This window comes from Haliotis rufescens, unplaced genomic scaffold, assembly GCF_023055435.1.
Source record: "Haliotis rufescens isolate VD_foot unplaced genomic scaffold, xgHalRufe1.0.p SCAF_8, whole genome shotgun sequence".
NCBI lineage: Eukaryota > Metazoa > Mollusca > Gastropoda > Lepetellida > Haliotidae > Haliotis > Haliotis rufescens.
In genome coordinates this window covers 12,000,329-12,027,542 of record NW_025964372.1, presented here as the reverse complement: position 1 = coordinate 12,027,542, position 27,214 = coordinate 12,000,329, and the positions used below count along the sequence as shown (strand labels likewise).

Below are 27,214 nucleotides of genomic sequence, written 5' to 3'. Positions count from 1 at the left end.
GCTGAGCTTAGACACTAGAGTAGTTGGAGTCACGGCTTGGCACAGTGTCATGGCTGCCTCTAGAGACCGATAGCTTTCACTGTACACTATCTTCATCTAATCGCACTCATGCCAGACGTCAAACTACGTCGGCTCGTATAGTCGAAGGTGCCACGACTTTTTTGGTTCTCTAATTGTCAGTCAGTCCTGCTCTTATCTCTCAAACAAATTCGTTGTTCGCACATCGCATCAAGATGGAAACAATAAGATTGATATTACCTCTTCAGGAACTCCACCGCTCCAATGGCAGTGGTGATAAACGGCGGAGTAATTTTGTCACGTACTCCAGAGGTGATAAGGCTCTTCATATTCCGCTAGATTAATTACTGCTCGCCCCCAGGTCGAGAGTTAAACAAATGATAAGATCCTGGACAAGTTGTATCGGTCCCGTCTACATTTGTCAACCTCATGTGTTTTCTGTGGCCGAGTAGCAGAGTTCGTCTGCTGTATCTTTGTCTGGATAAAAGAGGCGATATTTAAGCGCTTCTATTACACATGGGGTCAGACGAGTGTGAATGAAGCGGCCAATATGAGCAGTGCCTGTACAAACAGTGGTTCCACCTGCACAGTGTTCAAGAAGTAGTCGCAGTATGTATATTCCTAATACACACACCAAGGTATACCCCCTTCACACGTCATGACAAGAGAAACTGATCCCATTGTCTTCAGTAGTGTTACTGTTTACGCAATAACGTCGAGGCAAAATATTTGCGTGATCATTCGACAAGAAATGTAACACTATTTTATTCTGCGTAGTAGCATGGTGTTTTTGTTTTATGTTTACACCAATGTATTGTCTGATCTTTTTTATGCATATGGACAGATTACGTGTTTAGAACCTGACCCATCTGGCAGCCTGTCTCCTTATGTGAACGCGGGACGCACACTCCACCTTCATTTCTGCTATATTTTCATCTTGGAAACCCCATCGTCTGAATGTTGAACCACCGCCAGTTCGTCATCCTGTTCTTGGTGTATATTCTCATGTGTTGACTTCACCGTCGGTCAGCCAGACCTGTTCTTGGTGTATATTCTCCTGTATTGACTTCACCGTCAGCCAGCCAGACCTGTTCTAGGTGTATATTCTCCTGTGTTGACTGCACCGTCAGCCAGCCAGACCTGTTCTAGGTGTGTATTTTCCTGTGTTGACTGCACCGTCAGCCAGCCAGACCTGTTCTTGGTGTATATTATCCTGTGTTGACTTCACCGTCAGCCAGCCAGACCTGTTCTTGGTGTATATTATCCTGTGTTGACTTCACCGTCAGCCAACCAGACCTGTTCTTGTTGTATATTCTCCTGTGTTGACTTCACTGTCAGTCTGTCATCCTGGTGTTTTTTTTCAAATTTTGAAAAACATCTATACGTTTTTTGTTGTTGTTCATGCCTTGGCAGTTTGTGCTGATTATTTGTATATTGTCAACAATTATCTGATCTTGCATTGTCGTAATTTTGCATGTGAACTCGATAGATGAGAGTATGTTGTGTACACGGTATATTCTGTAACAAGAAAGGAATAAAAGAACAAGAATGTAAGAAACAGATAGGAAACCAAAAATACATTTACTCACAAGTTAATATGGTCTACCATGATGCGTAATTGGTGGTTTTCAAGAGTCTTTGACATTTCTTCATATGATAAACTTTTGGACACTAGGAAATAGGCGGCGTTGTTGTGACAGTTGAGTGCAGGCTTAGTGAGAGTGGAGCGATCAGAGCATCCTGTTCTTGATGTATATTCTCCTGTGTCGACTTCACCTTCAACCAGCCAGTCCTGTTAAGTGAATCAGTCAAACTATCTCTTTTGTGAAGTACTGCAGTTGCACTGATATTGGACGGTAGTAACTGAATTGTTTGGCATATATTCTGAACTGGTGGGTACCCGGCGGACACAAGGACATATACATTATTTTAGCAAAGCAGTCAACATTAGCTTGCCATGTCAACCCACATGTCTACAACGCAATTATGAAATGTTCCACTTGTTGAAACAATGGCTGCTATGTGATCAGCACGGTGACTATGGCAAGTGAGATAAAACGATCAGCAATCAGGCCACTTGGTCCACGGGCTGACCTCGTCTTGTAGGAAGTGGCGTGTTTTCTAAACATTTGGGGACTTTAGAACAGGGGATGAGTGATGGGTTGACCTCAAATACTAAACAACGTGGCCAATTAAGCCCGGGCTTCCGCCAGCGCCATCAACGGCTCCGACAACGACGCGATAAGCCGCGTCTGCTCCCCACGATCAACGGTGCCGGGGACCGCCGTCTTCTGTGAGAAGTGTGCAACATACATCCTTCCACGAGGACCTCGCCATTTCACGTCAGACGTTTGTTGAAATTCACCATTATATTGCAACAAAATCTGATGCCCGAATACGACCTCGATTACCTGTATGTGTTCTGATACAATACCAGGCAGCACTATGTGACTAGATCGGTTCAAACATAAGTGGTATCACAACAGGGTGCATTTCCATGATGCGAGCTTCATCCAGTCCTTGCTGACACACGACCGCCAACCTTATTATAAACTTCATTACGCGTCCCATGTTTTTTTCATAGATCACGCCTCCTCTTTGAGACTTCATTTTTTTCTCTTCAAAGAAACGGATTTTTTCCCGTATTGCTAAATGAATGAATGCATGTCTCAATCCGAGAGAGCGCCAGTGTGTCTACAGCAGCTTGTATGCGCCCGGGCAGGGAGGCAGCGCTCTACAACACTAAGATGCGCTCCCGCCACAGAGTTCTAATTACCATCATCATCATACATGGAGATACAGAGGCACGTCGGTGGAAGGTGCTTGTCTGTGTGTCCCTCATTGCTCCAATATAAAGTGGTGACAACTTCATAAGTAGAGCATGTGACGCCACTTAGAGGTGGCAATACCTCCACCTGTAAGCGAATGGGATGCCATCTAGAGGTGACACGTGATGCAAAACCTTCACGGGTAGACGGATGTGATGCCATCTAGAGGTGACACGTGATGCAAAACCTTCACGGAGAGACGGATGTGATACCATCTAGAGGTGACACGTGTTACAAAACTTTCACGGGTAGACGTATGTGATGCCATCTAGAGGTGACACGTGATGCAAAACCTTCACGGGAAGACGGATGTGATGCCATCTAGAGGTGACACGTGATGCAAAACCTTCACGGGTAGACGGATGTGATGCCATCTAGAGGTGACACGTGATGCAAAACCTTCACGGGTAGACGGATGTGATGCCATCTAGAGGTGACACGTGATGCAAAACCTTCACGGGTAGACGGATGTGATGCCATCTAGAGGTGACACGTGTTGCAAAACCTTCACGGGTAGACGGATGTGATGCCATCTAGAGGTGACACGTGATGCAAAACCTTCACGGGTAGGCGGATGTGATGCCATCTAGAGGTGACACGTGTTGCAAAACCTTCACGGGTAGACGGATGTGATGCCATCTAGAGGTGACACGTGTTGCAAAACCATCACGGGTAGACGGATGTGATGCCATCTAGAGGTGACACGTGATGCAAAACCTTCACGGGTAGACGGATGTGATGCCATCTAGAGGTGACACGTGTTGCAAAACCTTCACGGGTAGACGGATGTGATGCCATCTAGAGGTGATACGTGTTGCAAAGCCTTCAGACTGAGTCCTCCGCTCTAGATTCGTACAATATGTAATTAGAACTGTTAGAACTGTTTCGTTAGGGATGGAGAAATAGTCATTCTGCATCTGAGTTATTTCAAACCAACTAGTATAGAAATACAACTTCAAAATAACAACAATACTGTGATTTAATATGCTTTTCGGGAAATATATTCGTTCAACGTTTTTTGTCATGATTTCTATGACCTGGTACCCCTGCAGTGGAACATGTCATGTTGACTTCCTTGAAATGACTTGGTTGAGTCCAAACAGTGCAAATATGCATCAGGTTGCGGTAAAGTTGAATATATGCATTAAAACGAGAGTTGGGGAATCAGCTCGCTCAGCATAGCTACCACTTTACACGACCAACCTACTCAACAACACAAGACCTGAGTGAATAAACAGTGAATTATACATAATAAATAAACTGTTTACAATCAATTATTACCGTCAATTATTGGAGCATGTTGACAATCAGTTGTAGAAGTACATATATGGGAGGAATACTAGATGAACGTGATACAGAATCATTACACAAGATACATACTACATTAGGCTCGATACATGTTCCAAGGTACACAACGTAATACAACAGTTTACCTATGATTAAATATAGTATACCCGACACACTCTAGCTAATACATTAGTGAACCTTCAAATAAGATACAGTCAGTTCAGCTCAATACATTGTCCAAACGGCAAATAACGTAATGCAGCTAACCGAGGTGGCATTATCTATTTCAATTTCTTTATTCAACGTACTGAGGAGGCCACAGGCCTATAGTACAATCATGATTACAGGAGCAATTGGTACAATCATATAATTTCCAAACTTGATTTTCTTTGTATAAAAGCATGATATATGTACATAGAAAGATTTCTTATGGTTTCAATGTTGCTAGTGGTCAGTAATAGTTTAAACTTAAATGTACAATGGTTTATATGAACATATTTTGGTAAATATACTTTTCTTAGTTCATCATAATGCGGACATACTAGTAAAAAGTGATACTCGTCCTCAATTAATCCTAGGTCACATAGTGGACAGAGTCTATTTTCTCTCGGAATATTTTGATATCTACCTTTTTCAATTAAAAGATCGTGTGATGAACATCGGAATCTTGCAAGTGCTACCCTAAATTTTCTAAGACTAACACTGAAAAGGTACTGCTCTGCAATGATATATGACTTGAAACTGCTATATAACAGGGACTTTGGTGAACGCGTTAGAGTTGCCTTCCATGAATGAAAATATAAATCTTTTAATCTTTGTGTTATAGCATTTATGAACAACTTCGGATAAGCAATTTATTCTAATTTAAAAATGTAACCAAAACCACAATTATTCTGCAAGTTCCTTAAGTCGGTTACCCAATTTGTTTTGCCATTGCTATCATACAAACACATCATATTGTAACAATTCTTAGGGAATCTTGAGGAGGGCATATTAAGTAGTCTTATCCAATATTTTATTATTTTCAGACGTGCTTCTATACACAAAGGGACTCATCCACATTCACCATAAACCATCACGTTTGGGGTATTCATTTTAACACCTAAATATTTCTTACAAGCATATAAATGAACTTTTTCAAGAGCATCTATTTGTGTAAATCCCCAAATTTCTGCATTATCTATACACAGACGTAGTACAATTGGATAAAGGGTATGACATTTTCAGTTACCAAACAGACTTGCAGGTATTGCCGGTATACAGCGATCATCACGTTCGTCCGTCCGACCGTCAGCCGTCTGTTTTCCGTTTCAAGAGCTCCAAAACCATTTGTTTTTCTTGTTGAAACATTCTAATTAGATCAGTCCAATGGGGAACTGGTGCCTTTTGATGATTTAGATTTTTATGATTTTTTCATGATGAAAACAAGTTGTTTTCCGTCTCCGGGACAAAACACCCGAACCGTAAAATATTTCTTGTTAATACTTTCTTAATAGATTTGTCTAGTGGTGAACATATTGTAGTACCCTTTGATGATATGGGAATTTTTATTTATATTTTCGTGAAGTTGGACTCATACTGAAAATGAGGGTAGCGCTCGTTTCTGGAGCAGAATTCCAAAACCGTTGAATAATTCTGAATGAAACTTGCTATACAGATAAGTCTAGTGGTGAACTGGTGCTTTTTGATGATTTGATGATTTGGGATTTTGAAAAATACCTAAGAGCATTATCTTTTTCTTCACTGAACTGAAGGCATCCAATGGCAGTGAACCTAAAGTAGGGTAGAAGTAGCCAGACTCCATTTCTGATTTACACCAGACCAGGGGATATGTCATCTCAAAAACTATTCAACTCAGAGAAATGAAATTTGATACGCTGATGTTATTAGTTACACAAGTGCCTATATCTTCTTAAGGGTTTATAGGGTCCTTTTTATAGTTCATATTCTCTACAATATGAACAAACAAAATTCTTATGTGCCTCATGTCGAGGGATAGTGATAACGCTGTTTTCTTGTTAATCTTGATCTTGAGTAATATTTTTATTATTTATATTATTAGAAGCCACAACAAAATAAGTATACTTTTTGTAAAACGTGGCTATTTTTTCGTTTGAGAACGGACGTAGTGACATAACTTGCCGATATCTTGTGCCTAAACATCCCCCGAGTGTGATTATTACCGACACCGGGACACGGGAATGCCTTTACGTTTTTATCCAGCAACCTGTGATTATTCTTACTACTACTCCCAAAAGATTATTCACATTAAAAATCATACTTATACCCCTTCCAAATGGCCCTGTCGTGAAATTTCATGAAAAGGTCAAGGTCACTAAAACGTTTGTGGCTACTTTCGTGCATGATCATTAAACTGCATACCTTCTCTGGGATGTAGCCCTACCTTGAAAAGGTTTTGGTCAAGATGAGTCAAAGGATCTTTTTTTACTAAGGAGTTGTATTAATAAAGAAATGTTTTTAATGATATCTGACAGGGCTGCTTCTGACTTTTGCAAGTACATGCCAACTTATCTTGTTCATTGAAGTGCCAATAGCTCGCCACACCGTGTGGCAACAAGATGGCGAGGACGACACTGGCAAAGATTTACAACCAAGCTCAATGATTGATGTCATTCCGCCTTTCGCTGTTGACGGGATGACTCACAAGTCTCCATGAAAGCAATATTTATTTCAGTTCTTAATCCTTTCCTATACGGCAAATGTGATCATGAAATTGGTGTTAGATAACCCCATACTATCTCACCAATGTCTGTTCCTGCTATGTGATTACACATCTGCAATGCTCTCAAGTACTTGTTGAGGGTGAAAAGGTGTCTTGGGATGTTTAGGTGAAAATGCTTCTGTATACAAGACTTACATAATATGAAGGTCTTCCTCTCAATTAATCTGAGGGATTCAAGTGAGCGTGTTGTGCCTTGTTCCCCGTCCAGCCATATTGAAAATGTTATTTTTTCCTATTACTCAAAATAGATGTGGATTTATAAGCTAGGATAAGCCTTAAGACCATAATCTTATGAAAGTGTGACAAATCTTTTAATTTCAAAGCTATGTTTGAGGTAAACGGGAGGAGAATGTTATGATGAAGCAAGCTATGTGCATGTGCGTATGTGTATCTGCCTGTGCAGGTGGTCACTCTAACATTAGTGCCCACCTGGCTTAATATGGTAACCTGTTCCCTGCCGAAATCCAATCACAATGTTGATAGGGATTCTGCCGGGCATGCACGTATACGTAATACAAACTGTAAATATCTGTAGATATTATTTACAGGGAATGAAGATTGGATGATTTAACCGACATATGACTAGGAATGTACCCTCTTAGTTTACAAATATATATGTCTATGTATAGATATTACCAGCGCCTGAGTGACCTGGAATATGTGACAGGCTCTTATTTGCTGCGTACTAAGAGGATATTCTCTTGGCCTCACCAAAACTGTCCTGGACATCCGCTATCAAATATATGATGGCACACCTACTTCCAAAATCCAACAGTTTAAATGCCCCTTGCTCCAAATTCTATGAAGCTCTTCAAACAAAATTTAGAAATATATTTCTCATTGAAAGTGACCAAGTGAACACTGATAACCTAAATAAGATAGAAGATGAAAAACGCTTCCTTTTGTACTGTCCAAATTATCAGTATGAAAGGCAGATACTTCTTCGAACACTAGACTTACAAAACCGCCAAAATGATAATAAAATCTTAGCAAATATCCTAAACCCCTGTCCTGAAAAAGCAAAAGATGTTTCACAAATTATCTCCGACCTGTTTTTTAAAAGAACCTCTCTTATAGACATCATCTAGAAATGATTATTATGTCTTATCAATACAGTATCTGCCTCATTAAAGTACACGCTGCCAGCCACCACATGATATATATATATATATATACTGATATAAAGAAGATGATGGACTAACGTGGACTTTATTATTTTATTATTTATTACATATATATATATAAATGTTTATACACTATGAAGGAAAATAATATGCAATATTTATATGTATAATGTACATTATGTATATCTCCCTCTCATGTTGATAGTTATATTTATTCCATATGTAGATAGTTTGTACCCTGCCCTACGAGGGTGTTCTGTACAATAAACATTCTTGATTCTTGATTCTTGATTCTATGACAACATATAAGCGATATACAAGGAAATAGATGGAAAAAACAAACAGCACAAAATAAAAAAGAAACTGTTAGTGTGGTTAATATTGTTTACTACTTTGAGGTATGACAACAATATCACGGCACTATGTGTACCAAGCAATAGCAAATTCATATCGCGTCTACTTCGGCTCCATGAATGGAGACACAATGCCATTATTTCAAACGGTAGAAAGCGATTGAAGTGTGTTTACAGAGTAATGATACAATACTCCGTTATGGCATGTATGCAGTGAATGAAGAAGAAGACGCTGTACGACTCTCTCCGAATACGTTTTACCTTTTTTCAATTTAAACTGTGTAAACCTCGGAAACATAAAAGAAGAAGAAGAAATTCCAGACCAGGAAAAGACGCCATTACAAGCTTTACCTGATGTAAATACATAGTTTCACGACGATCAACGAACCATACCTTCTTTTGAACGTGTGGCCTTAGAAATATAAATAGCACTAGTTCTGCACTGATATCTATATACAATTCGCAAAGAAATATTTCACAGTTAGAGATATATGTTCGCTAAACAACATGTGCGAACGAAGCCCGTTTCTCTATCCCCTGTCCAACTTGGGGTTCGTAAGGGGATAATGATTGCATCTCTAAACACGTGTTGTAATGTAAACAATGGTGGCCGTTTGTATCATTGTCCACCGTCCCTCTTTAAATTTATTAAAATTATGTGTATTACCTATGCAAAACGAGCTTCGGCGTTTACAAAAGCCGGGTAGGACAATTTCATTGGGTATTGTACATGTAGAAGTTGACGGAATCTAGGCTCCATAGCGCACTCTCGGATGAGTTCAATGAAGGCACATTACCGTGTGGCTTCCTTGGGGCCGTGTTCTGTGGATGCTGGACGATATGCTAGCAGCCATCTCCCCAGATTCCCCTCACTTAACGCAGAATAAATAGTTTACTTACTATCGTATTGATCAATACAAGCAAGGGACTAAAGCATGCTCAGAAATGCTTTTTAATGTAATCTGAGTGTAGATTTCCTGTGTTAGCGACTCGTATGTCCGCGCGAATTGAGATGGCCGCTGAGGATTGCTAGATAACATCGCAAACACTGCCGTCAGGTTTTTGTCATAAATCTTTTAAAAAGGTATGTCAAAAATCTGGATTGGCCATAATTCATCGTAGTCTGTCTAATACAAGTACACAGTTTGTATAAAACATCAATCCCCTTGCCATGCTCCTTGATGAAAACAGATCTTACTGACGGTGAAGAGCTTGGCATTTGGAAACACACATCAAAGAGAGCCGGGCATTAATTACACCTCTTGAGTGTACTCAGTTTTGCTTGTTGATGTCATTTGGGTCTCAACCAAGCTACAATCAATAGCCGGCACCTACTGAGAGCATCATTATGTTTGGAGAGGGCAGCCTCTAAAATAAGGAGAGACACTGGAATGATTGATGCTTAATGAATAAGTTACTTTGTGAGTAGACGGGTCTAGAGGCTGGAGATACATACCGTCTATCTTGAATTCGTTAAACATGCTCTGTGACGTCATTTGGATGTCGGGGACAGCGTAAACCCATGTCCATAGCGGAAGAGAGATGAACCCCAATACTTCAAGACGCCCTGATGGCGAGGGGAGGGAGATGACTCCAACACTTCAAAACGCCCTGATGGCGGAGAGAGATGATCCAAACACATCAAGACGCCCTGATGGCGGAGAGAGATAGACACAAACACATCAAGACGCCCTGATGGCGGAGAGAGATGATCCAAACACATCAAGATGCCCTGATGGCGGGAGAGATGACCCCAACACTTCAACACGCCCTGGTGGCGAGGGGAGAGAGATGATCCAAACACACCAAGACGCCCTGATGGCGGAGAGAGAAATGACCCCAACAATTCAACACGCCCTGGTGGGGAGTGGAGGGGTGAGAGATAGACACAAAAACATCAAGAGGCCCTGATGGCGGAGAGAGAAATGACCCCAACAATTCAACACGCCCTGGTGGCGAGGGGAGAGAGATAGACCCCAACACTTCAAGACGCCGTGATGGAGGGAAGAGAGCTGGACACCCAACACTTCAAGACGCCGTGATGGTGAGGGGAGACAGATAGACCCCAACACTTCAAGACGCCCTGATGGCGAGGGGAGAGTGATAGACCCTAATACTTCAAGACGCCCTGATGGCGAGGGGAGAGAGCTGGACCCCAACACTTCAAGACGCCCTGATGGTGAGGGGAGAGAGATAGACCCCAACACTTCAAGACGCCCTGATTCACAACAACTGACAACACAGGACACATTGTTATCTGCGTTGACGGAGGTGTGGCGAGGTGCGCTTTCATGGACATTTTACGGTCGCTTCAATATTTTCTTGACAAACCACTAATTTACCATCACTGTATCACACCGTTGACCGTAGTTTCTGGGGTGGATCATTATCACTGTGTAGGTGGGATCTATCCACGCTATAGGTGAACGTGCATCACTCTGTACATCATGTATAGTTGTGGGATGTGCATCACTCTGTACATCATGTATAGTTGTAGGGTGGGGATCACTCTGTACATCATGTATGTTGTGGGATGTGCATCACTCTGTACATCATGTATGTTGTGGGATGTGCATCACTCTGTACATCATGTATGTTGTGGGATGTGCATCACTCTGTACGTCATGTATGTTGTGGGATGTGCATCACTCTGTACATCATGTATAGTTGTAGGGTGGGGATCACTCTGTACATCATGTATGTTGTGGGATGTGCATCACTCTGTACATCATGTATGTTGTGGGATGTGCATCACTCTGTACATCATGTATGTTGTGGGATGTGCATCACTCTGTACGTCATGTATGTTGTGGGGTGTGCATCACTCTGTACATCATGTATGTTGTGGGATGTCCATCACTCTGTACATCATGTATGTTGTGGGATGTCCATCACTCTGTACATCATGTATGTTGTGGGATGTCCATCACTCTGTACATCATGTATGTTGTGGGATGTGCATCACTCTGTACATCATGTATAGTTGTGGGATGTGCATCACTCTGTACATCATGTATGTTGTGGGATGTGCATCACTCTGTACATCATGTATGTTGTGGGATGTGCATCACTCTGTACATCATGTATGTTGTGGGATGTGCATCACTCTGTACATCATGTATGTTGTGGGATGTGCATCACTCTGTACATCATGTATAGTTGTGGGATGTGCATCACTCTGTACGTCATGTATAGTTTTGGGATGTGCATCACTCTGTACATCATGTATAGTTGTGGGATGTGCATCACTCTGTACGTCATGTATGTTGTGGGATGTGCATCACTCTGTACATCATGTATGTTGTGGGATGTGCATCACTCTGTACATCATGTATGTTGTGGGATGTGCATCACTCTGTATGTCATGTATGTTGTGGGATGTCCATCACTCTGTACGTCATGTATAGTTGTGGGATGTGCATCACTCTGTACATTATGTATAGTTGTGGGATGTGCATCACTGTGTACATCATGTATGTTGTGGGATGTGCATCACTCTGTACATCATGTATGTTGTGGGATGTGCATCACTCTGTACATCATGTATAGTTGTGGGATGTGCATCACTCTGTACGTCATGTATAGTTGTGGGATGTGCATCACTCTGTACATCATGTATGTTGTGGGATGTGCATCACTCTGTACATCATGTATAGTTGTAGGGTGGGGATCACTCTGTACATCATGTATGTTGTGGGATGTGCATCACTCTGTACATCATGTATGTTGTGGGATGTGCATCACTCTGTACATCATGTATGTTGTGGGATGTGCATCACTCTGTACATCATGTATAGTTGTGGGATGTCCATCACTCTGTACATTATGTATAGTTGTGGGATGTGCATCACTCTGTACATCATGTATAGTTGTGGGATGTCCATCACTCTGTACATTATGTATAGTTGTGGGATGTGCATCACTCTGTACATTATGTATAGTTGTGGGATGTGCATCACTCTGTACATTATGTATAGTTGTGGGATGTGCATCACTGTGTACATCATGTATGTTGTGGGATGTGCATCACTCTGTACATCATGTATGTTGTGGGATGTGCATCACTCTGTACATCATGTATAGTTGTGGGATGTGCATCACTCTGTACGTCATGTATAGTTTTGGGATGTGCATCACTCTGTACATCATGTATAGTTGTGGGATGTGCATCACTCTGTACGTCATGTATGTTGTGGGATGTGCATCACTCTGTACATCATGTATGTTGTGGGATGTGCATCACTCTGTACATCATGTATGTTGTGGGATGTGCATCACTCTGTATGTCATGTATGTTGTGGGATGTCCATCACTCTGTACGTCATGTATAGTTGTGGGATGTGCATCACTCTGTACGTCATGTATGTAGTGGGATGTGCATCACTCTGTACGTCATGTATGTAGTGGGATGTGCATCACTCTGTACATCATGTATAGTTGTGGGATGTGCATCACTCTGTACATCATGTATAGTTGTGGGGTGTGCATCACTCTGTACGTCATGTATGTAGTGGGATGTCCATCACTCTGTACATCATGTATGTTGTGGGATGTGCATCACTCTGTACATCATGTATAGTTGTGGGATGTGCATCACTCTGTACATCATGTATGTTGTGGGATGTGCATCACTCTGTACATCATGTATAGTTGTAGGGTGGGGATCACTCTGTACATCATGTATGTTGTGGGATGTGCATCACTCTGTACATCATGTATGTTGTGGGATGTGCATCACTCTGTACATCATGTATGTTGTGGGATGTGCATCACTCTGTACATCATGTATAGTTGTGGGATGTCCATCACTCTGTACATTATGTATAGTTGTGGGATGTGCATCACTCTGTACATCATGTATAGTTGTGGGATGTCCATCACTCTGTACATTATGTATAGTTGTGGGATGTGCATCACTCTGTACATTATGTATAGTTGTGGGATGTGCATCACTCTGTACATTATGTATAGTTGTGGGATGTGCATCACTGTGTACATCATGTATGTTGTGGGATGTGCATCACTCTGTACATCATGTATGTTGTGGGATGTGCATCACTCTGTACATCATGTATAGTTGTGGGATGTCCATCACTCTGTACATTATGTATAGTTGTGGGATGTGCATCACTCTGTACATCATGTATAGTTGTGGGATGTCCATCACTCTGTACATTATGTATAGTTGTGGGATGTGCATCACTCTGTACATTATGTATAGTTGTGGGATGTGCATCACTCTGTACATTATGTATAGTTGTGGGATGTGCATCACTCTGTACATCATGTATGTTGTGGGATGTCCATCACTCTGTACATCATGTATGTTGTGGGATGTGCATCACTCTGTACATCATGTATAGTTGTGGGATGTCCATCACTCTGTACATCATGTATGTTGTGGGATGTCCATCACTCTGTACATCATGTATGTTGTGGGATGTCCATCACTCTGTACATCATGTATGTTGTGGGGTGTGCATCACTCTGTACATCATGTATGTTGTGGGATGTGCATCACTCTGTACATCATGTATAGTTTTGGGATGTGCATCACTCTGTACATCATGTATGTTGTGGGATGTGCATCACTCTGTACATCATGTATGTTGTGGGATGTGCATCACTCTGTACATCATGTATAGTTGTGGGATGTGCATCACTCTGTACGTCATGTATGTTGTGGGATGTCCATCACTCTGTACATCATGTATAGTTGTGGGATGTGCATCACTCTGTACATTATGTATGTTGTGAGATGTCCATCACTCTGTACATCATGTATGTTGTGGGATGTGCATCACTCTGTACATTATGAATAGTTGTGGGATGTGCATCACTCTGTACATCATGTAAAGTTGTGGGATGTGCATCACTCTGTACGTCATGTATAGTTGTGGGATGTGCATCACTCTGTACATCATGTATGTTGTGGGATGTCCATCACTCTGTACATCATGTATGTTGTGGGATGTGCATCACTCTGTACATCATGTATAGTTGTGGGATGTGCATCACTCTGTACATCATGTATGTTGTGGGATGTCCATCACTCTGTACATCATGTTTAGTTGTGGGATGTGCATCACTCTGTACATCATGTATGTTGTGGGATGTCCATCACTCTGTACATCATGTATGTTGTGGGATGTGCATCACTCTGTACATTATGAATAGTTGTGGGATGTGCATCACTCTGTACATCATGTAAAGTTGTGGGATGTGCATCACTCTGTACGTCATGTATAGTTGTGGGATGTGCATCACTCTGTACATTATGTATAGTTGTGGGATGTGCATCACTCTGTACATCATGTATGTAGTGGGATGTGCATCACTCTGTACATTATGTATAGTTGTGGGATGTGCATCACTCTGTACATCATGTATGTTGTGGGATGTCCATCACTCTGTACATCATGTATGTTGTGAGATGTCCATCACTCTGTACATCATGTATGTTGTGGGATGTCCATCACTCTGTACATCATGTAAAGTTGTGGGATGTGCATCACTCTGTACGTCATGTATAGTTGTGGGATGTGCATCACTCTGTACATCATGTATGTTGTGGGATGTGTATCACTCTGTATGTCATGTATATTGTAGGATGTGCATCACTCTGTACATCATGTATGTTGTGAGATGAGGTGAGGTGAAATTGGGTTTAACCTTCGCGTCCAAGATTATTGCACTTATATAGCGACGTGCATGCACGTGTATGTGTGTGTGTGTGGCTGCTTGTACTAGTCCGGACTGATGCCGATTTATAGTGCTAGCTCACTGAGATACCATGCCGCAGTTTAACATGAATACCCCACTCAGACACAGTATACTGACTCCGAGCCGACCAGTCCTTGTTTTAGCCCCTTAATGCCGAGCGCCAGACAGGGTAACAACAAGTACAATCTTTTAACGTCTTTTTGTATGACGCGGCCCGGGATCGAACCCTGGACCTTCCGCTTTCCGGGCGGACGCTCTACCACAAGACCACGGAGGCGGTCGTGATGTTGTGGGATGTTCATCACTCTGTATGTCTTGTATAGTTGTGGGATGTGCATCAGTCTGTACATCATGTATGTTGTGGGATGTTCATCACTCTGTATGTCTTGTATAGTTGTGGGGTGTGCATCAGTCTGTATGTCTTGTATAGTTGTGGGATGTGCATCACTCTGTACGTCATGTATAGTTGAGGGATGTGCATCACTCTGTATATCATGTATAGTTGAGGGATGTGCATCACTCTGTATGTCATGTGTTGAGAAGATGAATCACTCGATATGTTGAACAAAGAGTCTCTTTCCTTACAGCCGACAACGATGACGACAAGAAGGATGACGGTGACGGCAAACGGCGGCGGAAACAGCGACGTAACCGCACAACGTTCAACAGCACCCAGCTTGCGGCGCTTGAGCGAGTGTTCGAGAGGACACACTACCCAGATGCCTTTGTTCGGGAGGAATTAGCCAGGCGGGTCAATTTGAGCGAAGCAAGAGTTCAGGCAAGTTATCAATGTGTACTGTGCATATGCTGCACATCATTTGCACTGGTGGCAGCAGACATTCATGGCAGAAACAGGTTGTAACAGGTGTATAGGAAATAAATTTCTATGACGACAAAAGTTGCCATATTAATTGAAGCATGCAGGAGAACAATTCTAGCTTATATCCACTGCGTTCAGTGTATGCTCCTCCATGTCTGGTAAATGTCACAAGTCTGAACGTGTCGCTCAATGTCTGCGTCATAAACACGTTTTGGTCATTTCAGGTGTGGTTTCAGAATCGACGAGCAAAGTTTAGAAGAAACGAACGAAATTTGATGGCTCAGAGACAAAGCATATATGGCCGAAGTCCCGAAAACACCCCCATTGAACAACCAATCACCCCTCGGCCGTCCCCTATGAACTCCGATTACCTGTCCTGGCCAACACCACCCAGTTACAGCCCAGTTACCACCTCGTCAAGTTGTGCGCTGGCAAATCATTCTTACTCTCCCCCGCCCAATGTGGGCTCGAGTATAGCGTGTTTACGTCTCAAAGCGCAGGAATACAACACGATGCATCACACCCCCTACGGGCACCAAATGTCGCAGTGAGACAGGTGCCCCTTCGTAATGGACTACACTTTGAACTATGTCATCACTTCATGCGCACATTCATAATGGCGGCACAGTGAGTTGCTCAATTGGGGACAGTTGTGAGATCTTGGTGCTATTCGGAACGATCTGTAAACACTGTTTATGTGCTTGTGTCTTTTGATATCACAGGCCTCACTTATTATATGGTAGCTCGAAGATCATATGTTGAATAAATTTGCAAATGGTGCTCTTTAGAACGTTGTTGCCGTAACAGAGTGTGTCTTGCTGAGATATGCTTGATATCATCCAGGTTTCAGCACCAGGTGCTAGGTAGGGTCTTGTACATATTGTCACATCACGTCACTGTATGTGTTCTACTGTATTTAAATCGATCATCCGTCCTAGCCTTGCCTTCATGCCAGATTCAACTGAACCCAGACTGTTCATGCATCATGTCCACGCCAGACAACAGTCCAATGTCGGTGCCTTGCGCTTGTTGTTCAGTGTACACCAGTGGCCTATATGTACTCCTCACAACGACCCTCGGAGCGAAGTATGCATTCTGGTACGATTTGAAGCATGGAGTGTACATCACTGAAGGAAGGCTACCCGCACATGCCGACAGCACCAACCGCCCTCTATCAATGGATATTATGGACAAGTTCAGTTTGATACCCCATGTGTTAACATCGCTCATTGTTTATTCATGTATTGAATATATGTCATGTCAGTTTATGCCATCCAACTCAACCAGCTGTGTGTTGATTCTACAATAGTGTCATCTTCATGCATGAATATATACGTATTTGTTTTTATTGTATTTCGAGAGATATGTTATTTTTCCACAAATGATGACTCTTTAGTCACCATGAAACCCCGACGTATACACCGTAAGGCGGCATTTCGCTGTTTAACCTCCTCGTTCAGTCATAAACGTCTTTAGCAACTGTCAGTGATGACGGCAGCCCATGTGGATGGCTTTGTGAAGCAGACAAAGGGACAGGACAATGGACAGACCAGCTGCAACGTTGTCATTAGCTTATTTTGACACGCGTCTTTCTCCGCCTGTGTCACATACCATGACAAACTACGTAATAAGGGCAACTTTGTCGCCAACTTAGTCGTATGTTTGTTTATTTTAACCTATTGTTGACAAGCCAAGAGATCCCCGCGGATCGTTACCGTTTATTGAGTCATCAAAATCTGACGTCCTAAAACTGAGCCATTTCGAAAACTCAATTTATGTAACTGACAGATCAGTTATAATAACGAGAACTCATGTTTAATATGTTATCGAATTCATTATATGATCAGTGTCAAATATTAAAACTCAATTTGGAGCCACTTCTCACAAAATAAATGTTTTAATGGGTATTTAGATCGTGGTTGTCATCATCTACGTCAGTTCGTCATAGGAATTACACATGAAAGTGCCTTTCTGTTGTCGGTGTCCGTGTTTAATTAGAATTAACAGATCTTGTAAAATAACGTGGTTCTCTCGTCGAGTGATTTGACAAAGCATATACTGGCACTAGTGGTCGATTATCACGAATTGTCTGCGGAGGAAGCAATGTAAGTTTCCATGAGCGAGCCATAAAGAGTAAAAGATGAAGTCCTGGGTTAATCCCCTTTAACCGCGTGTTTCACACCATCAACAGGTCATGCTCCTGTTGTTAATAAGGGTTGCATATCCTTCTCTACCAGTTCTTTGCCCACTGCGTACGAATGATACACAGAACTTAAGATGCTTTTGCAATTTCTTTTCTCTACTTCAGGCTACTTGGTAGCGTTTCTAGGGTTTTAGGAATCAGAATAAACTGCATCTGTGTTGTTTCTCTTTGGTATGTGTACATAAAACAACACAATCTATTGCAAATGATAATATATACTTATTTCAAACATCCTACTGTACTGTCTAGCGTATTATATACAGAGTCACATCCCAGGGTGACGTCTTATAAATCTGTTTTTAACCCGTCAGGGTTGTCAGAATAGCGTGTGGGTGGGTGATGTGATGGCTGCTGCATCATGTAGAGGATGCCTCCCACCCCCCACCCCCCACCCCCCACCCCAACCAGGTGCTAGCTCGTACACAGATGCACATAGTGTCACTTCATTGGTATGTACATGTATGTTTCTGGAGAAACATAATTCACAAATAAAGTATTCAAATCCCCGACGGTTTTGCGTTTTGTGTTTAATGCCATATGAACTGTAACCAAAGCCTGAGGTATAATATAATTCTCCATCTAAACATTGGAAGATGTTCTGCTGCTTAACACACTCCTGGATAAAAGGATATCCTGTGACATGGCTACTAAAGTTTTGTCGGATTTGACCGTCACTAATGATAGATTGGCAATGCAAAAACTATTGGTTTTATTGAGGGAACCTTCCCATTGTGGAAATCCCTTGGTACAGCATCATAAGAAGGTCAAATTTCACGAGATAAAAAAATATCACTGATAGGTACACTTCCTAAGTACATGGATTCACTGGGGCTGGCCCGAAAGTCAGCGTTCAGGGGTTTAAAGACATGGTTATGTCGTTGTTAGTTGTACCTCTGTAGACTTGGAAGTGAATATTTGGACGCATTGTATCACCCATCTTGGTTTAAACCTTTTCTAGGATGAGGCAATGCTGTGAGAAAGTCTTCGTGGAAACTTATCCAAGGTAAAATCTTGCAATATGCATGTACATGTATCTGCCAAAACCTTCACCCGTTACTTTAATAAATGTCATCAGTGGTGGGTCCGTCAAAGGTCAATGTCATTGTCAAAACAAATATTCATTGCCAGTTATTGTACATTTACTTGGCACATGGTGAAGGCCAAAGGCGCGGTCAAATTCAAAGCAAGGTTGAACTCGTTAAAATCATCGCAAAGGGTGTTATGCATGCAGTAGTTATGCAGCATACTGCATTGGGAATGTTTCGTATCAGGCTGGTTTGAGTCACGATACTTGAATCGTGTTTGATGCTGTATGGTAGCAGGCATATATTTCACCAAACCGAAGGTACTGACATCAGACTCGAAGTGCATGATGGAGGACTGATTCCTGAGGCCTTTAAGTGTCCGCTCTGTGAGCACTTTAACCAACAAACGTTGTAGCTGACCATGAAGTAGACGTACAGGTAACATTAGGTGACAAAGAAATTCTATTCATCACTTTATTATGAGACATGTCTCATCACTCCCTCGAATAAGTAGGATCGGACGCTCAGATCCTTACAATATGTTGGGATGCAATGAGTACCTTCCAGTAATCAATAATGATGTGAATACGTACATTAAATCATCCTATAGTGCATCGCTTCCAAACGTAACAGTACTGGTCTAGCCAGTCATGTCCTGATGCTCAACAATAATGTCGCGACCAGTACAGTCGACATTACTCGTAGTGTTGCACTGATTGCTGGTCGTGTCAAACAGCAACCCTTCGCCACAGAAGTAATGTCCCTGAGGCATCCCGTTTCCACACATAATAAATTGGTTGCACACGTTTGGAAAGGCAACAAGGTATGATTCCCCGAACTGCTCCGGTCCGACACCGTCATCGCATGGGTTGTTAACGTTGACTGCAACAAACAAAACACTGTGTAGCTTTTAATGCAAATGGCAACTTTCCCAATCCAATGCCTTGTGTGAGTACGACAGGTATGACGTGTACCCATTCAACACATTGATGGTAAGCATTGGACATACTATTGTCATATACTATGAGTATAATATTTGAGCGGTAGTTAAGAAATGTAGTGAGATCCTTACCCCTTTCGGTGTGTTTAGACGCTTATTAAAAACATGTTTGGACATTTTTATCGTTTAGGATTGTATGACAATGCAGTAAGAAATTGTGATTAAAAAAATGATAAGAATTAACTTTCACTCAATTATTAAATATCCACATAGGACAACTGCAAAGACACTTTTTTTTAAATCGAACAGCTTTATATGTTTGGTCTCGGACCTAAGACGGTGATTGACACCGCCGGTGTTTCCGCTCGACAATCAACACTTGGTGGATGTATCGGATATTCATACCTCGCCGTTTACAAATAGAAAGTATCGTAATCGTCAAGGAAAAGTATAAACCTACACGAAGTGGAAATCAACAAAACTGTATATGAAGGCTGTAAGAACAAAAAGTGGGGACAGATGTTGGCGCGCTGCAGCAGATATGATGATGGCGTAGTTCGGATGTTTAATGACCCAAGCATGTTGTTATGAAGTTTATCCTGATCAGGTTATCTGTATCGTTAATAATCACTATCGGAAACAGAGTCACAAACGTTGCTTCACAGCTGAAACTGATGGCACAGATTCGGCAACCAAAGATCTATATCGTGCAAAGTCTTCTAAACTGGTTTCGCCTCACCACGCACAATTCTTATATTAGGAATTTAAATAATCCAATTAAAGTCGGAAGTGATTGCATTACGATGCGCCTACATCTGGACATAAGCATACAGCCCGATCTTATGTCTGATCTAAGATACAATTGCTTGAATTTATGTGAACGACGAGTGAGTGAGTGAGTATGGTTTTACGTCGCTTTTGCAACATTCCAGTGATATCACGGCGGGGACACCAGAAAAATGGGCTTCACACATTGTACCCATGTGGAAATCGGACCGAGGCCTTCAGCGTGACGAGCAAACGCCTTGAGCTACCCCGCTGCCCCACTTCCAGCATGAACTTTCATGAATGACATCTTGTGGGTTTACGTCTACATTTTGTAGGCTTTCATCTCTATACAGTGGGGTTACGTCTACATATTGGGGGCTTACATTTCCATATTGTGGGTTTACGTCTACATATTATGGGCTTACATCTCTATATAGTGGGGTTACGTCTACATATTGTAGGCTTACATCTCTATATAGTGGGTTTACGTCTAAATATTGTGGGCTTACATTTCCATATTGTGTGTTTACGTCTACATATTGTAGGCTTACATCTCCATACTGTGGGTAACGTCTACATATTGTAGGCTTACATCTACATATTGTGGGGTTACGTCTACATATTGTAGGCTTACATTTCCATATTGTGGGTTTACGTCTACATATTGTAGGCTTACATTTCCATATTGTGGGGTTACGTCTACATTTTGTAGGCTTACATCTCTAAACAGTGGGTTTACGTCTACATTTGTGGGCTAACATCTACATATTGTGGGGTTACGTCTACATATTGTAGGCTTACATCTCCATATTGTGGGTTTACGTCTACATATTGTAGGCTTACATTTCCATATTGTGGGGTTACGTCTACATATTGTAGGCTTACATCTCCATATTGTGGGTTTACGTCTACATATTGTGGGCTTACATTTCCATATTGTGGGTTTACGTCTACATATTGTAGGCTTACATCTCCATATTGTGGGTTTACGTCTACATATTGTAGGCTTACATTTCCATATTGTGGGTTTACGTCTACATTTTGTAGGCTTACATCTCTAAACAGTGGGTTTACGTCTACATATTGTAGGCTTACATTTCCATATTGTGGGTTTACGTCTACATATTGTAGGCTTACATCTCCATATAGTGGGTTTACGTCTACATATTGTAGGCTTACATTTCCATATTGTGGGGTTACGTCTACATTTTGTAGGCTTACATCTCTATACAGTGGGTTTACGTCTACATATTGTAGGCTTACATTTCCATATTGTGTGGTTACGTCAACATATTGTGGGCTTACATTTCCATATTGTGGGTTTACGTCTACATATTGTAGGCTTACATCTCCATATTTTGGGGTTACGTCTACATATTGTGGGCTTACATTTCCATATTGTGGGTTTACGTCTACATTTTGTAGGCTTACATCTCCATATTGTGGGTTTACGTCTACATATTGTAGGCTTACATCTCCATATTGTGGGGTTACGTCTACATATTGTGGGATTACATTTCCATATTGTGGGTTTACGTCTACATATTGTAGGCTTACATCTCCATATTGTGGGTTTACGTCTACATATTGTAGGCTTACATTTCCATATTGTGGGGTTACGTCTACATATTGGGGGCTTACATCTCTATACAGTGGGTTTACGTCTACATTTGTGGGCTTACATCTCTATATAGTGGGTTTACGTCTACATATTGTAGGCTTACATCTCTATACAGTGGGTTTACGTCTACATTTGTGGGCTTACATCTCTATACAGTGGGTTTACGTCTACATTTGTGGGCTTACATCTCTATATAGTGGGTTTACGTCTACATATTGTAGGCTTACATCTCTATATAGTGGGTTTACGTCTACATATTGTAGCTTTTCATCTCTATATTCTGTGGTGTAGTCGCTGTTTATATAACATCGAATCAAGCCACGGCCATGATCCAGCCACTGCTCTGACCACTGATCACCGAGATCACAGACACGCATCTCTACTTCACCGCGTGTAAGTCCTGTGTGTGAGGATAAGGAGAAATGTAATATAGAGAAACCCGTGAAGTACTGACGTTGTAAACTAGCTTGTAAATTACGGTATTGGCTCTATCCTGCTTGTATACACGCTAAACTGTTTTCCAATTGGCAAGATGAAAGTTCCTAAAATAATGATAGTCATTGACGTTATTTCGGACATTGCGTTTTGACATTCTTATGGCAGTTGGTGATAGTCATTATATTTGCGGCACGAAGTTTGGGATTTTCTAAAATATGTACATAGAGGCAAAATTCACACATTTTATACGTGGCTATCTTTTCACTACAATAGCCTTTTACCATTTCACTATCACATCCAACCCCTTAGGGTCAATGCAAAGATGGTTACAAACACAACAATAGAGAGGTGATTTATATTATTTGAATTATTATTCAAACTAATTTCTGTATTACCTAAACTAAGGTATTTTGAAGTTTATATAATGAGGTGCATGATCTTACCCCGAGCAGAAGGGTCGTCACAGGGGGCATCGAATTCACATTGGTTGGTATCGAAGCTGTAGGATGTTCCGCCCAGACACCGAGTTCGTCCCAGGGAAGTGCTGTTCTCGCAGCTTACGAAAGCACGGCAAGCTGACCCGGGCACCAATACCACATCCGACCGGGGATTTGCACGACACAGCTCTAAATAAAATAAAACAAATAAAAATCTCTTCTTTCCAGTGACGACCACCGTATCCCACACTTTCTCTATACCTACATTATTAATCCACGAAGAAACATAGAAATATCTACATCGTACCATACCACATTCCTCCCACATAGACCCGCCTCTATCTTTATACAATATCACGTATTTTTAACATAGATCCGCCTCTATCTCTATACTCCGATAAAACACGTATTCCTCACATGAGGCAAAGCTCTATTTCTACCCTCTACCATATCATGTATTCCTCACGTAGGCAAACCCCTATCTCTACCCTCTACCATATCACGCATTCCAAACACAGACCACCCTCTATCTCTACACTCTACCGTGCAACGTGTTCCCACATAAACCCACCTCCACCCTTGCACCCCACTACGTCACGTTAGCCCCACATCGTCCAACCTCGTATCCCTACACTCTACTATATCGCGTATTCCCCAAACAAACCACCCTCTATTCTATCTCTACCCTCTACCATATCACGTATTCCTCACAGAGACCTCCCTCTATCTCTACCCTCTACCATATCGCGTATTCCCCAAACAGACCAACCTCCATCCCTACCCTCTACCACATCACATATTCCCAAAACAAACCACCCTCTATCTCTACCCTCTACCATATCACGTATTCCTCACAGAGACCATCCTCTATCTCTACCCTCTACCATATCACATATTCCCAAAACAAACCACCCTCTATCTCTACCCTCTACCATATCACGTATTCCCCAAACAGACCAGCCTCTATCCCTACCCTCTACAATATCGCGTATTCCCCACAGAGACCACCCTCTATCTCTACCCTCTAACATATCACGTATTCCTCACAGAGACCACCCTCTGTCTCTACCCTCTACCATATCACGTATTCCCAAAACAGACCACCCTCTATCTCTACCCTCTACCATATCACGTATTCCCCATAGAGACCACCCTCTATCTCTACCCTCTACCATATCATGTATTCCCCAAACAGACCACTCTCTATCCCTACCCTCTACCATATCACGAATTCCCCACAGAGACCACCCTCTATCTCTACCCTCTACCATATCACGTATTCCCCACAGAGACAACCCTCTATCCGTACCCTCTACCATATCACGTATTCCCCACAGAGACAACCCTCTATCCGTACCCTCTACCATATCACGAATTCCTCACAGAAACCACCTCTATCTCTACCCTCTACCATATTGCGTATTCCTCACAGAGACCACCCTCTATCTCTTCCCTCAACCATATCACGAATTCCCCACAGAGACTACCCTCTATCTCTACCATATTGCGTATTCCCCCCAAAAACAGCCTCTATCCCTACCCTCTACCATATCACGTATTCCTCACAGAGACCACCCTCTATCTCTACCCTCTACCATATCACGTATTCCCCAAACAGACCACTCTCTATCCCTACCCTCTACCATATCACGAATTCCCCACAGAGACCACACTCTATCTCTGCCCTCTACCATATTGCGTATTCCTCACAGAGACCACCCTCTATCTCTACCCTCTACCATACCACGTATTCCTCACACAGACCACCCTCTATCTCTACACTCTATCACGTGATCTATTCCATACAGAGACCCACCTTTATCTTTATACTCTACAATGTGATCTATTCCCCACACAGACCCACCTCTATATTTATACTCTACCATGTGATCTATTCCCCACAGAGACCCACCTCTATCTATATACTCTACAGCGTGATCTATTCCCCACACAGACCCACCTCTTTATTTATACTCTACCGTGTGATCTATTCCCCACAGAGACCCACCTCTATCTATATACTCTACAGCGTGATCTATTCCCCACACAGACCCCTCTCTATATTTATACTCTACCGTGTGATCTATTCCCCACACAGACCCACCTCTATCTTTATACTCTACCGTGTGATTTATTCCCAAAACAGGCCCACCTCTATATTTATACTCTACCGTGTGATTTATTCCCCACACATGCCCACCTCTATATTTATACTCTACCGTGTGATTTATTTCCCACACAGGCCCACCTCTATATATATACTCTACCGTGTGATTTATTCCCCACACAGGCCCACCTCTATCTATATACTCTACCGTGTGATCTATTCCCCACACAGGCCCACCTCTATCCATATACTCTACCGTGTGATTTATTCCCCACACAGGCCCACCTCTATATTTATACTCTATTATGTGACGTATTTCCCAGGGCACTGGCCCTTCTCACAACCATGGTAAAAATATTCAGCGTATGTGTGACAATACATGTTCGTCAGAAAGCATTGACAATCGTCTGCGAGAATGTATTAGACATGATAGAAACCTTGACGATTCTTTTCCTCTTCAGTTCCGTTTTATCAAAAGCATCTCTTATCTTCATCAATATAAGTTATCGACGGGAATGTTTAGACCAATGTTATGAAATAATTACCATCATCACGTCCATTTTGACCTTGGTTATTGTTTCCGCCTCCATTGCGTCCATTGTCATTGTTTCCATTGCGTCCACGCTGACCGGAAGCCAGCACCAAACACGCCACAAGTATTGTACAACGGAGCATCTGAAACGAATATGGTCTTGCAGTGAATGGTCTAGCGTGGTCCCTCGGATTTTTTTGGAGGACGGTATTTTGCTTTTTGTAATACAAACAAAGTAGAGATGGTTGCAGTGCATCAATTGTTCCCCGCCATATAATGTCACGTGAAGAGGAAGGAAGTGTAAGCTATGGGAGGAGAGGATTGGTGCCAAGTACAAATTGGTTGTTATTAATGTAGTTATCTTTGGAAATCACAATAAAAGAAACAGTGTCTTTAAATGGTCAGCACAGGGAAAACCAAGGCAAGGAAACATATAACTGTGCCCAACAGGCAGAACATAGTATATACCCACTATTAGTTCGAATAATATAAAAAAATAACTGAGTACAAGTCCTATATAGATAGCATAACAAATCTCATTCTTAAACATGTTTTGACAGCAAATATCAATCTTGCTGGTCAACATGTTGGCTGGGTTAAATAAAACAAACTTTTGAAATATACTACCCATCAAAAGTTTAGACTCACCAGTGTAAATGTAGCCACTCACTATACTCAACTGTTTCAAACCAGATAATGCCAAATATTCTAAACTTTTTACAGGTACTGTTAGCACATGAACTGATGTGGCGTAAAACCAAATCTGTAACGGTGAAAAGATTAGAGTTTTTCGTTCATTAATTGATAAAACTCTGTGAAATGTCGCACATTTTTAAACAAAATTCGCACCAAAACGCAGGTGTTCACATGCACGATAATGCACGTGTTTTAGCAGCAATTTGACGCGGGATACTCGTGCAATTCATCTTTATAAGGATTGCAGTTGGCTCTTCTGAGTTAGTGGAGAAATTCTTCTTTGATGCAAGCATGGGTAGAGGGAGAAGTCTCCGTATTGAGCAACGACATCAAGCCTTGGCACTGCTACAAGATGGCAGATCACAACGGTAGGTTGCCAGACGTCTTGGCGTATCCAAATAGGCAGTTTCCAACCTCTGGGTACGCTTTCAACAGACCAACTCCGTCCAGGATCGACCCAGGTCGGGTAGGTCAAGGGTAACATCACAGCAAGATGACCGATGCGTCTTTTTGCTGTTTCTCAGGGGCAGACACATTACAGCCACAGCAGC

General features: G+C 41.9%; 2 protein-coding genes across 2 annotated transcripts in view; one reads left to right on the top strand and one right to left on the bottom strand.

Moving 5' to 3' along the window:
* Positions 1-18,608, top strand: part of LOC124113770 (paired mesoderm homeobox protein 2-like) — a 52,235-nt gene extending 33,627 nt beyond the window's left edge. Inside the window, exons 2-3 of the mRNA XM_046474288.2 lie at positions 15,664-15,854; positions 16,121-18,608. Of these exons, the coding sequence (XP_046330244.1) occupies positions 15,664-15,854; positions 16,121-16,447 (518 nt within the window). The 3' untranslated portion in view covers positions 16,448-18,608. The remainder of the gene's footprint in view (positions 1-15,663; positions 15,855-16,120) is intronic.
* A 976-nt stretch (positions 18,609-19,584) lies between these two features.
* On the bottom strand, positions 19,585-26,147 carry LOC124113759. The gene is made up of 3 exons (XM_046474270.2): positions 25,981-26,147; positions 23,335-23,517; positions 19,585-20,006 (listed from the first exon to the last, which is right to left on the bottom strand). The coding sequence occupies exons 1-3, from the start codon at positions 26,108-26,110 to the stop codon at positions 19,765-19,767; spliced, it is 555 nt and encodes a 184-aa protein (XP_046330226.1). The 5' UTR covers positions 26,111-26,147; the 3' UTR covers positions 19,585-19,764.
* Between the last annotated feature and the right edge of the window lie 1,067 nt (positions 26,148-27,214).